Genomic DNA, 14,252 nt, shown 5'->3' with positions numbered 1-14,252 from the left:
TGAGTAACATGATCTGCTTGGTCTGTGCCAACAGCAGAACACGGCTCCAGGAAACTTTTGGGGGTGATCCAATAGATCCTCCCAGTTTCCAAAATGCCAATGCATAGAAGAAAAAGAGAGAGAGCATACAACATTGAAACTAAGTACAATGAGTGTCAGAGCCATGATTGATCAGCAGAATGTCATGGTCATCTTGGTGGGTGTTTTTACCTTCATGTTAGCCTTATTTTACTGGAAACATGTGTGGGAGAGAAGAAGGATGCCACCTGGACCTCTCCCATTGCCAATTTTGGGGAACTTTCTCCGGGTCCATTTTGAGGGATTGGTGCCGAGCTTAAAAAAGGTAAGTTTGTTATCAGTATCATGTCAAGAATGTTTTAAGTTTGGTAGTTGAATAAGGTTTGGCGGTGAATCTTAATACTTTCTGTGTTGGCAGAATTACTTTGTTTTTTATTATAAATTATAAGTAAGATTTACCAGACTAAATAGAATAAAGTAGACCAAAAAGCTTTCAAACTAAACAGTACAGTAAAATGTCATTGTTGTAGACATCATAACAGACCCATCTGTGTTCTCCTCAGTGTTCTATTGCTATAGTTATGTATAAAACCCTATCACACCCCTACAGTCCTACACTGCAGACATACGATCCATATGCCACATAGTCCTTGTCTTCTTTCTATTTTGTTTTTACTTTATAGAATACAGTATACTGCACTTTTAAGGTTATGAACAAAGTAAAGTTCTCTTACAATACCCACCGACTATATATACCCATCCTAACATAAACCTGGTATTGTGTACATTTCAGAAAAGCTCCCTTCCAACCTTTAGAGCTCAACATTTCTCAGCTATGTATGAAGGCACCATCTCTAGCTCTTTTTCTAAAACGGTTACCAGATCTTTCTCGTCCTCCAGTCCCTCCTGAGCAGTAGACATGCCCCCCCCCCCTCCCCTGAAGCTGGCATTCCAACAGCAAGATGGCATAGAGGCAGACTAGGATTATTGCATTCCTCCCCGTGTTGCGGTAACATGATATGATCAATGGAGGTGTTGATCCTGCTCATAAATTAAGGGCGGGGGAGGGAGCTCTTTAAAAGGCCAGAGGATATAGATTTCAATTTATATGTTGTTCGCTATGCCTATTAGTGGGATATGCTCACCCCTCGGTTCTTTTGTATACCTTGAAAACTTTCATAAAACTGATTACACATAAAATGCCCGAGGATGTGGCTTGCATCCCTAATAAAAATACCTGAGCTAGCAATCTGTCCAACATGTAAAGCATGGAGTTGCACCATGTTGGAACATCACAAAATAGATGATGTTGTGAAAGGCTATTCTGCAATGTTATCAACATCACCTAGAAAAGCCTCTGCTTACATGAGATCATATACCCAGCATTAATAAAAAAAAATGTCTGCATGCTGTTTCCTATCACCGTTCAAGAGCATTGTAATTTTCCTTTTCTTCACATTCGAGTCAGGCAGGAGTGGTGCCGTAAAACAGATGAAAGTTTGCTATGTCTGTGGAATGTGTCAGATGTTTGGTTGTCTGAAGGACCAGTGGTCCATGAGGCCGTCAGACATGAATCTAGCTTTAGGTTGATTGGCGTCTATGGCAAAAATTTGGTATGGAAGCCCAATATCTAATAATGTCAAATTATGTTCTAGTAAGATGTATTTTCTCCTCAAAGAAGAGATGAAAAGATCTGCCTGATATTTTTACAGTTGGCTGAGAAATTTGGCCCTATTTACACTGTATACTTTGGCGTAAGACCTACAGTGATTCTCACTGGATACCAAACCATAAAGGAGGCACTAGTTGAAATGGGGGATGTATTTATGAATCGAGGCACCATCCCAGTTTTTGAACATCTGTACCACAATGGAGGTAAGGTTATGGTGATTAATGGAGTTACAGGCATAATATTGTTTTCTAACAAAGAAATTGAAAGGAATTTTTGTATTTTGCCTTTTCTTTTAAGGGTTAGCTTTAAGCAATGATGAAACTTGGACTCAACTGAGACAGTTTTCTCTCATGACCCTCAAAGATTTTGGAATGGGTAAGAAGAGTTTAGAAGAACCTCTACAGGAAGAGGCCCAGCATCTCGTCAATCACTTCAAAAACTTAAATGGTGGGTCTATTGAATGCAGACCAGAGCTAACCTCAATGCGGAAGTTTAAAGGGATGGAGTCATAAATAAAATGTTTAAACCAAGAGGACATTTCTCAATTTTAAGTAACTTTATGAGAAATCTCTTATTCTTAAAAAACACATTAGTAATTGAGATTTCTTAATGTTTTTCTCTAGTGTCAGCTTACATTAGAATTTTAGTATTATTCCATGACAAAATATTTGCCCCTCATACTTGTGCCTTGCCATCAATTGTTCATTCAGAATTTCCAAAACAATGATGTAAAACAGTTCAGAGGTAATGTCAGTAGAATTGGAAAATGACTATACACAGTATAATGTCCCTATAGTGCCCCACATAGTATTGTGCCCCCACAGTATAATACCCCATAATGCCTCCCCACAGTATAGAGCCCCCACAGTATCATGCCTACATTGTGCCTTTTCACACAGTTTAATGACCCCATAGAGGTCCCCACATGTATCATTCCCCCATAGTGCCCCTTACAAACAGTATTAAGCACCCATTGTGCCCACACACAAAATAATGCCCCAAAGTGTCCCCCATACAGTATAAAGCCTCCATAGTGGCTTCCCACACAGGTTTGCCTCCCCACACAGTACAATGTCTCTATAGCTGCCTCCAACCAGCATAATACCTCCATACAGTATAATGCCCCAAACTGTATAATGGTATAATGCCCCTAAAGTGCCCACCCACACTTAGTATAATGCCTGTACAGTGCCTAATAAAAATAATAAAATGAATACTCATTTAGCTCCATTTCCACAATGAACAAAGGAGATCTCTCGGCAGATTTCCCCCGTGTTTTGCTCTGTGTGGCTCGGCGCAGGCCGGTGTAATTACATCACTGCATCGCGCCTGGATGCGCCAAGCTGCTCACCACTGGCTTTACATAGTGAATGGTGAAGCAGGGCGCTGACAGCTCAATGCTCCCCTATTGGACTCAACTGCATCTGCATCCTGAGGACGCAGATACAGTTGAAACCGGAACATGCCGCTGACCGAACGGTACAACAGGACAATGCCTGATGCAGGGACTGTTTAGCTAGTTCTTGGACGGTTGGGAGGTATGAGGTGTACTGAGCCATACTACAATATGTATAGAAATCTATGGGGCCATACTGTAGATCCATATGCTTACAATTTAATAGTAAGGAATATGGAGTTTTTTTAATGCAGAATTCACATGGAATCAGAAAGAATAAAATTGTGGCATGTTCCACCAGATACTTTTTTACTGAGATATTCTCTCCTACAAGCAATGCTTCCATAAAACGGTCCCGTTTGTGTCTTAGTGAATGAATAATCTTTATTCTGATAGATTACTGCTCAATGTCCAAAATCATGTGCAAAAATTCAATCCCCTTTAGGGCAGCCGTTTGACCCCAGTACAACTCTGATTTGTGCAACTTCTAATGCTACTACAAACATACTAATGGGAACTCGCTATGACTACAATGACAAAAAGTGGATGAGAATTCTCCAGGACTCACGTGATGCTTTTGTCATCATCTCATCAACCTGGGGTCAGGTGAGAATGGAATTTTGCTGCCTATAAATGCATAATAGGAATATGTACATATGGTGTCAAGTCTTCAAGACAACATTAGGGGTTTTGTTGATGCATTAGACTAGGTTTACACCGCGACTTTGGCCACGACACAGGTCACACGTCCAAAGCTTTCTGTGTCGCTCTAACTGCATCGCAGGTGATAAAAGTCGATGTGGTCACTTTGAGACCTGCAAGTTGTTGAAACCGCAACTCCACAGTCACAGGAAACCCAAACCACCTGTACTTCTTGCTACTGTGGTGACGCGGTTAAAACAACTTTTGGGTCGCAAATCTATTATATTGACTTTCATTACCTGCGATGCAGGCAGGACGACACAGCAAGCTTTGGCGACAAGCGTATGAAAGTAGAAATCCAGCCAGGTATAATCTTCTGACATGTCACTGTCACATTTTAGAAAAAAAAATAATAATTTACTCACCTTCTACCTTCGCTTAAGGGGCTTCTTCAAAAGGTCTGTGCCGTGGTGCATTGAAGGTCCTGACGTTGTATGTTGTGTGCATGTGTCAGGACCTTCTATGCGCCATGGCACAACTTATGTGCTGGGGCCCGAAGTGGCAGTCTGTGTGCCCTCCTTCACTTCCGTGTCGAACCCACCCCCTGCAACTGTGATTGATACGCCACTATTTCTTGGAGTTTTTACCCATGCAGAGACATAACTCCTAAGCCCAATATAAAATATTAATCAGGCCCCAAACAACTATGTGGCATTTATAATACTGGTATGCTTCTTATGTGTTAGATGGGCATTTTGGTCCTCTCAGGCACCAGGGCCCGGGTGCAACTGCTAGATCTGCACCCCATATACAGCAGCTATGTCCCAGACCCAATGTAACCTGATTCATTTGTCTCCTGTTCCAAGCTATATATTTCTTGTATCCCTTTTATTACCCAAGAGGGCAAATCAAATGCTTATAAGTAGATTTTTAAGTCAGATTCTATATATTCCATCTTCAATTAACTTTTTTTTCTCTCTTTGCAGCTGTATGATGTCTTTCCTGGAATCATGCGATATTTACCTGGACCCCACAAAAAAATATTTAGTCTTTTCAAAACACTTGAAGAAGTTGTGGCGGAATCAGTAAGAAGCCACCAGAAGACACTGGATCCAGCTTGCCCTCGAGATTATATCGATTGTTTTCTCCTCCGTATGAAACAGGTGAGTGAACATCTACAACAGCAAGAATGCAAATTCAATTGTTAAAGGGTTGGAGTAGAATTTACAGTTGTATAGAAACAATTATAGTAACCTTACATTTGCTTTAAAGGAAGAGAAGAACGTCAAGACACCTTTCAACATACCATCTCTGATAGCAACCGTATTTGACATGTTCCTTGGAGGAGCCGAGGGTTCTTCAATTACAGTGAACTTTGGTTTCTTGATACTTGTAAAGTATCCAGAGATACAAGGTAAATGGTTGTATAATGTGAATATGTTGTATGATGTGAACACTTCATTCCAATATGTGATACAGCAACATATATTTTTAAAATGGCCTTCAAAAACAGTTCCAGAAAAGGTTAACGTGCACCTATGGGAGACCTTTATAGTTAAGGGTTTGTTGTCTGAATAGCGGTATGTATCATTTACATGGCTCCACTATGTTTTCAGCTCATGGGATGTTTCTCCCAAAACATTGTTTGATGTTTTGTAAAGCATGAGGAGGGAAAAATGAAAATGGGGCCTTCTGGAGCTGAGCCTTGGTAGACTGCAGTCCCAAAAGCCGTAGTCAATACCTTCTTTCCCACTTCAGCCTATATATACAGCTAATCCAATGTAATCTCCATGAGATATTTATAATATGAGAGGATAAGTTATTCTATATTTCCCAAGCTAATCCTTATATGTTTTTTTTATGACTACCACCAACATCGTAGAATGCGTATCTATTTTTGAATCAATAAAAATAGTCTCTGCTTGTGAGTCCTTATCTAATTACTTCTATTTTATTTTCTATATGAAACAATTGAGAAGCCCGAAATAACAAATACCCTATGTGTTTTATTTACTGAACTACAGATAAAATTCAAGAGGAGATTGACCAAGTGATTGGACGAGAGAGGGAACCAAAGGCAGATGACAGAAACCATATGCCCTATACAAATGCTCTATTACATGAGATACAGAGATATAGTGATATCTTCCCAATAGGATTTATTCGATCAACTACAAGAGATGTGACCTTTCGTGGTTACCACCTCCCCAAGGTAAACCTCCAATTTATGTTATAACATCAAAGGCAAAGGATTTTAAAAGGGGCATTTCCAAAAGCATTGGTTCCCACAATGGAGATGTAAAAATTCCGCCAATTGCTAAAAATTCCCAACCACAAATACATGCTGACATAAAAGTCATCAGCAGATGAAAGATCATGTCTAAAGTTTATTGATTTATTTTTCCCTCTAGGGTACAGATGTTTTGCCCTTGTTGACCACAGTATTGCGGGACCCTACACAATTTGAAAAACCAGAAGAGTTTGACATCAATCACTTTTTGGATGAGAATGGCAAATTTAAAAAAAATAATGGATTTATGCCATTTTCTGCAGGTTTGAAAATGTTACATTTATTTGTCTATTTTCCTACCAACATTTTACACATATATCTAGGCTATTATATCGTCAACAAGTTATGCATGAAATGAAGGGACTAATGCTTTCTGAATACAATCAGCAACCAGTATAATATTGAGTCCTGAGGTGTATCTAGCAGTGGAGGCAGGAGAGCAGTGGCCCCGGGTCCACTGAGAAGGTGGAACCGAGGGCCGGTCCCCCAGGGGTGGCATGTTCCTTTTTTAACTGTATCTGCATCCTCAGGACGCAGACACAGTTGAATCCAATGCTGAAGCAAGGAGCTGATGGCTCCTTGCTCAAGCATTCACTACAGATGTAACAAAGTTTATTTTGACTCTAATAACTTGCTGCAGTGTGATATCACACAACAAAAGCCATTACAACGCCATTGAAAAAGTTAAGTTAAAGTTTCTTGCCACTGTATATTTAATGCATTAAAAGTCAACATAAAGATGGCTACGTCTGTATGTAATGCCGGCTGTGATCGACTTGGCGCAGACAGGTGCGATGTAGCGACGTCATTGTGCCTGTCTGTGCTGAGCCACACACTGCACAGGCTTTAGAAGCACAGTGATCTCCACAACTCGTCGTGGGTTTGGATAAGTAAGTATTTATTTAATTGTTTTTTTTTTATTAGGCACTATGGGGGCATTATACTAGGTGTGCGGGCCACTCTGGGCAATATACTGTATTGGGGCAGCTATGGGGACATTACACTGTATGGAGGCATCTATAGGGGCATTATACTGTATGGGGCAGTTATATGGGCATTATACTGTGTGTGGGCAGCTATGTGTACATTATACTGTGTGGGGCACTAAGGGGTCATTATACTGTGTGGTGGGCATTTATGGGGCATTATACTGTGTGCGATGCTTAGGGGTCATTAAACTGTGTGGAGGGCAGTTTTGGGAGCATTATTCTGTGTGGGGGCAGCTTAAGGCGCATTATACTGTGTGGGGAAAGCTATAGGGGCATTATCCTGTGTGGAAGCAGCTGTAAGGGCATTGTACTCTGTGGGGCCATTAAGGGGTCATTATATTGTGTGGGGGGCCCACAGAGTTAGGCCCCACTCAGATGTGTTTTCACCCCCACCCCCCCCCCCCCCCGTGCTAAACCCCTAGCTACGCCTACGCCTCTAATTATGTCCATTTTTTATTACCCACTACCCACCATCTGACTTTTCTAAGCCTTTACATGCTCATTTTTTAAGATAATCATTATAAAGCTTTCAAATGTAGGCTTTGTTAAACCTGTAAAAATATATTAGGGGTTTGCTTATCTGCCGGAGCAGAGAGCCACTGCAAAGAGCAGCTCCACGAATTGGAGGACCAGTATTACATGTTCACAAATTTATTTGAATAAGCGCAGTGCAATACCACATTTCTCCTGTAGTGGTCACCCACCGCTTTCCCAGGGGTGTCAGTATTAGGACCTGCAGTGATCAACTGATCGTCAGCAGATCCTCATTCAGCGAAGGGGTTGTGCAGATGTCCAATCTGAATGTAACATACAAGGCTGCAGTGGAATTTAACAACTACATTGTCAGCCGATCAGAAAACTATAGTCTGTTCTACGGCATAGTCTGTTTCCCGTCAACAACAGTCTGCAGTCTGTTGACAGACTCTCCAGGCAACGACTGAAGGCTTTAAATTCCTCATAGTCTACATATCATTATTGGAGGCATTGGCTTCTACGCCTCAAAAAGCATAATTATTTATATCATCATTGTAACTCGGCTTGTTGACTGCACTTGTATACTCTTCTTATTGTAGGAAAGAGAATATGTGTCGCCGAAAGCTTGGTGCGTCTGCAACTCTTCATTTTCTTTACCGTCATCCTACAAAAATTTACTTTGAAGTCTACAGTCGATCCCAAGGATTTGGATATCTCTCCTGCAGAAAGTGGTTTGGAAAAGCTTCCTCCAGCCCATAAGATTAAATTCATTGCTCGTAATTAGAAAAGCTGGGTGAACATTTATACATAAATACACTCAGCCTCTATTTCTAAATTCAGTATTATGAATTAAAGGAGAATACTTCATTAACCTAAACCAATAATAATCTGAAAGAGGATCATGGAATTATATATTTTTTACTTAAAGGCTATGTACACCTTTGAAATCATTTAATATATATGTATATATATATATATATATATATATATATATATATATATATAGTACAATGCCCCATAGCTGCCCGCCCCCCACAGTCTAATGCCTCCCATAGCTGCCCCACAATATAATGCCCCCCATGTCTGTGCCATACAGTATAATTCCCCCCCATAGCTGCCCCATACAGTATAATGCCAGCCATACAAGTATAATGCCCCCCATAGCTGCCCATACAGTATAATGCCTCCCATACAGTATAATGCCCTCCAAAGCTGCCCCATACACTATAATGCCCCATACAATATAATGCCCCCCATAGCTGCCCCATACAGTATAATGCCCCCATAGCTGCCCCATTCAGTATAATGCCCTTCATATAGTATAATGCCCTCCATAGCTGCCACTTACAGTATAATGCCCCCCATAGCTGCCCCATATAGTATAATGCCCCCATACAGTATAATGCCCCCAATAGCTGCCACATACATCATAATGCCCCAAGCACTATAATGCTCCCCATAGCTGTCCCATACAGTATAGTGACCCCATACAGTATAATGAACCCATAGCTGTCCCATACATTATAGTGCCTCCATACAGTATAATGCCCCCATACAGTATAATGCCCCCCTTAGCTGTCCCATACCCAGTATAATGCCCCCATATGTGTGTACCTAATAGGATAATAATAACATAATCACTACCCCCGTTACCACAACGGGTGGAGGATCTTTCTCCTCCTCTGCACTGTGCTGTGAGTGACTCGGCGCAGACAGGCGCGATGACGTCACTACATGGTGCCTGCCTGCGCCGAGCCGAGCCACTCCAGCATTGAACCCAACTGAATATGCATCCTGCAGATTCACTTGGAAGCGGGACCAGCGCAGTCAGAGTTGTGTGGCAATGGGGGCCCTGTGGGCCCATGAGATTTAGGGGCCCAATCACAGTTGCGACCCCTATAGCTACGCCACTGGGTTCAGTGTCAGAGGGTCCTGCGTCCAACGCAGGATCGAGCTGTTACCAATCACATCTAAGTTCATAACTTAGATGTGTTCATAACTTAGATGTGATCGATAACAGGTGGATCCTACCCGCTGACACTGAACCCGTCAGTCCCGCTGAACCGACAGATTCAGGTCTCATCTTAAGATACAGCTGCTCTGTATACAGCATACAAAGCAGCTGTATCTAAAAAAGTAAACAAAATTTTCAATAAAAAGTAATTAGAAAGTTGCACAAAACACACTGATAGACATTTTTATTTTTTTTAAAAAGCAAACAAAACAAACAATTTTAAAGGTGTACATAGTCTTTAACATCTGTATGTGCAAGGGAAAGTGGACCAATAGCTAAAGAGGGGGGGCACTGTCACATTAGAATGCAAGTAGGTGAATGAGCTAAGGAATTTCATGGCTCACAATTACTGGTGAATTGTTATAGAGATATAAAAGGGTCCAAAAAAAAAAAAATTCATGGCCTATCCAGAAAATAGGCCATTAATGTATGATTGGTGAGAGACCGACCCCTGGGACTCCCACAATCAGTAAAATGAAGGGGCAATACTGCAGTACCAAGCACAACTGCACAATGAAGGGCGGTGGTCGGACGGTCATCGATCCTAAGGATAGGATGTCAATGTATGTTCCCCAAAAACTCTAAGATTAAAGTTTAAGAGGGTGCTGTATTTTGAGTTTATCAAGAGCAATGGACCTGTATACTATTCTTGCACCGGGTCCCCTGCTGTCTGTGTCCTTCCCTCTATTTTGGGTTAGGTTTCCTTTTATGCTGTGCTCCGGATGCCCTTCATTTCACATTCTTGTGCTAACCCTTTCTTTACCCGAGTTAAGCATAGAAACTGACTACTGAACAGAACACCCTACTATTTAGACCTATTACACCCATTGTGACTGCTGTTTACTCTTCTTATCCCATCCCCTACTGTGCATTGGATGTAAATAGAAACATATTTGTGGGATAAGGAATATACACAAGACAATCCTAGGAAATAGATTAAATCAGTTTTGTTTTTTTCCTATGCTACTCATTGTATTTCAGTATGCCTAATGGCTGGAAATGCTGTATAAAGACTTTTGGTATGTACAGTAATAAAGGATCATACCCATTTCTGTGTATATTTCTGTGTATTTATTATGCTTGTTATGCACATTACACAATAAGTTGCTTGTATTATTAGCCTGCTGATACTATTTTATTTTATTTTATACCCCACCCCCCATTCTATGTCACTGCGTCATTCTGTAGCAGGAAATGTACAATTCACATTTCAAAAAAGAAGAAAGGAGACATGTGCCACACATTTAAGCTTTACTGTGATCTTTTGCTACTAGCCAAACTTTTTCATGCAAACTCAGTCCAGTGGGTCCTTACTCTGGGTGGCTGATTTTGAGATAAATCCCCCATTCAGGACCCTCATGTATTAAATAAATTGGAGAACGGCTACAAAGAGCTTCTCTGGAGGGGACCCAGCATGTCCGTGCATTACATGAACAGACCGTTGATTTCAATGGGAACATGTAGTACTTAATTTGTCCTGCGGTGGCGCTGCAGAAATATTTAACACTTGCTGCCAAATTCATCCAAAGATTACAGCTGATCACTGGGGATCTAAGCAGATGGGTATTCTGATCAGTTTTTGGCAGTTTTTGGCAGTGCAGACAAAAAAATGTGTCCAAAGCAGGCAACCACTTTAAGCAAAAAGGACCACATAGTGACCAACACTGGTGCAACCATGTTATAGAAGAAGCTTTAAAAAATATATATATATAACATCATTGTGAATTCAGCTTTAAAGAATTCCCCACAAATTCCAATAACTCAGGGACCGATGCTCTATAAAATCCTAGCTCAGGGACCGAGTTTCTACACTGGCTTACATTGCAAAGTTACGTAAGTATAAGTAATCCTGAAACCTTTTCATAAATGAGTCTTGTTAAAATAAGATTTTTTTTTAAATTAAGAAACATATCTTGAGAAATGTATTGTTTCATTGTTGTTTTCTTGTTATTATATTTAATTACATAAATATGAGTTATGAAAATATTAAATGTTTACTGACTTACGACTTCCAGAAGGAAGAAAACTCTCTCCTCAGTGCCACCTATTGGTGACTTCTCTGTAAGTCAATGACTCTTGTTTTTGAGTATTTGCTCCTTTTCAGTACAGGGGGGATTCTGATTGGCTGTGTTAGGTGCCACGTGGACAGCCTCACAAAAGTGCTGTCTATAGGGTCTCTGGTTTGGTTAATAATATTCATATTTCAAGGTACAGTTACAGGAGAACTACTCTGCATACTTTTTCCAGGGAGCTTTGCCCTAAGCACTCCCTACTACTGGATCTATGTAAGTAGAATTAGAACCTTTCATGCGGCTGAGCATATAAAGTGAAAAGTAACTTTTAGGTCATGTTCAGACATGTTGGTATTGCAGCGGATTTACAGTACAATTCTTGTGGGTGGGGGTATCAAAACCTTGGGTGAGGCAGACGGTGGTCATGAAGCTGAATCAGTGGATGGAAGAAACGACTGGAAAAAGATAGTACAAGAACCAAAGCTTCAATATGTGCTTCAGCGTCAGCTTTGGTCCCTGCAAGATCATCACCTGTGTGGCTGGGACATCATGAAGGGTCTGGAGGAGACCAAACATGACACTGATAACATGTGATCGGGGAAGTATTGGAAATTGTGAAAGATTATACCTACAATCTCTGATCCTTGAAGACCTCTGACACAGAAGAGGCTGATACGTCCCTGTCAGGTACTAAAGTTGTTGATACTCAGCTATTATACTCACAATTGTTGACTCGTAAGACCATATGCCTATGTGTTTTCATTAAAAAAATAAAACATTGAATTTCCAGCCATTCTATCCATCCAAAATGATTAGGGCCAATTGTGTAGCTCTGTTGCCTCTGATTCCCAGTGCTTCCACTCATTTTACTCGTCCCTATATACCTCCTAGTAAACTAAAACTGATGAGGAAATTTCCTCCTACCTCAAAAACATATCATTCCCTAAGCTCACCCCTGCACCGATAGACCTTTTGAATGCTCTCATTTCTTTACATAAGAGCTCCTCTGCCCTCCCACCTGAAAAAGCCCTGGTCTGGATGGACTTCCTGTGAACATATATAAAAGATATTGTGATGAACTCAGTCCCCAATTATTGGCCATGTATAATGCCAGTTTAAATGCAAACGTTTTGCCCCCTCCCTGTACTAGGCCTTTACAATTGTTCTACTAAAACCCGATAAGGACCCGAGTATGTCCGGCTCCTATGGGCCAATTTTGCTGCTTGACTGCGATTGCAAGGTACTGGTTAAAATTCTGGCACTTCACCTGAACCAGGTGATCTGGTCCATCATAGACCCGGACCAGACTGGTTTCATGCCAGGTAAATCAACCTTTGCTCATGCACAACTTTGTCTGGCATGACCAGGCAGGGGATAGGGACTTAGCCTCTCCTCCAAAGCGTTTGGTTCCCTGGAGTGTTAGTTTCTCTGACCAAGCCTACAGGCATTTTGCTTTAGCCCTCATTTTGAGGCTCGTATAATGACTACTGGCCATTTGTCTCTTTATTTTCCCTGGGTAGGGGCATCCGTCAAGGGGTGTCCCCTCTCTCCCATCCTATTAGCCTTAGCATTGTAGGCCCGAGTCACATGACTGAGATCTACCCTTATTATACATGGACTGGTACACAACAGCATTGAATCCAAGTTAGAGCTATATGCCGACGACCTTATCTTATCTCACAAAATGCAGGTCGCTTATTACAATTGACCATATGCCTAATTGACTTTAGCTCCTTTTCTGGCCTGCTCATCAAAATCTGTATGTTACCCTCTAATAATAATAGTTATTGCCTCTAGAGTCTTTTCCCTGACTGTGGCCTCTCATTTCAAATACTTAGGTATTGAGAGTACTCCGTCCACCTCTGAATAGACTACGCTATTCCTTCCTGAGGGATTCCGCAGAAAAATAAGTTTACCACACTGTATACCTCGGGGAGCTCCCAACATCACTGTCCATATAAGAAGTGAAGGCAGGATTTACCACAGTGTTGGAGTCCCTGGGAAGAGCCCTTATGGGGGTCCCTACTAGGGGTCTCGTGGGATGGTGTAGCCGTCAGTTTTTTCACCTCAATGCAACCCCTTCTGGGCAGGAAACCCTAGACTTTTGACGGACAGAAGGCACGCTTTCCGACTTTATAAAGTATTTATTACTTATAGTAATAGTTCAAATCCCTAGCTAATCTTGATTGTTTTTTGTGGGTTTTTTTTTACTATGTTTTTAGCAGGTCATTCAGCTGTTTTGACACCGAGACAATTTCTTGATATATGCAGATCTTGCCATAAGCATTGTAATAAACTAAATATAAAACAATGAAAAACAATATACAAATTTTTTATAATTGTTTTAAAAAGTAATCAGCAAAAGCCGCTTAGCAGGGCCCCAATGTAATTATGTTTGATAAGCAAGCAGTCAGCCATAGCCCCATTACAGGCCCCAAAAATTATTTTTTTTAAATGTTTTATTAAGGCAGACCTTTGTATAACATGGACCTCAGCCAAAATAAACTGCAGTTTCAGCAACACTCTCAGCAAACAGAGATTCTCTCATGACAAATATAAATGGGAGTGAAAAGTTATTTGTAAGCTGCGGAGCATACAGAATGGTGAGAGATTAAAGGCCATTGATTTTGTTCTGATTGAATTCTTAAAACATTTTTAAAGCAGTGAGATCTTAGGTTTTTTTTCTGATACTAAGCTCCAAATTTTCTCTAGACATAGTAGACAAAAAAATACTGTCTGCCTGTA

At 40.9% G+C, this 14,252-nt stretch overlaps 1 protein-coding gene across 1 annotated transcript; it reads left to right on the top strand.

The window, feature by feature from the left end:
• Window positions 1–44: 44 nt before the first annotated feature.
• Window positions 45–10,543, top strand: LOC142659726 (cytochrome P450 2G1-like). The gene is made up of 9 exons (XM_075836150.1): window positions 45–343; window positions 1,731–1,893; window positions 1,988–2,137; window positions 3,532–3,692; window positions 4,715–4,891; window positions 5,001–5,142; window positions 5,753–5,940; window positions 6,140–6,281; window positions 8,081–10,543. Exons 1-9 carry the CDS (start codon window positions 149–151, stop codon window positions 8,263–8,265), a joined length of 1,503 nt encoding a protein of 500 aa, XP_075692265.1. The 5' UTR covers window positions 45–148; the 3' UTR covers window positions 8,266–10,543.
• The last annotated feature ends 3,709 nt before the right edge of the window (window positions 10,544–14,252 follow it).

Source organism: Rhinoderma darwinii, chromosome 8, assembly GCF_050947455.1.
Source record: "Rhinoderma darwinii isolate aRhiDar2 chromosome 8, aRhiDar2.hap1, whole genome shotgun sequence".
In the NCBI taxonomy this organism is placed as follows: Eukaryota; Metazoa; Chordata; class Amphibia; order Anura; family Rhinodermatidae; genus Rhinoderma; species Rhinoderma darwinii.
This window is presented reverse-complemented; position numbering and strand designations above follow the sequence as displayed.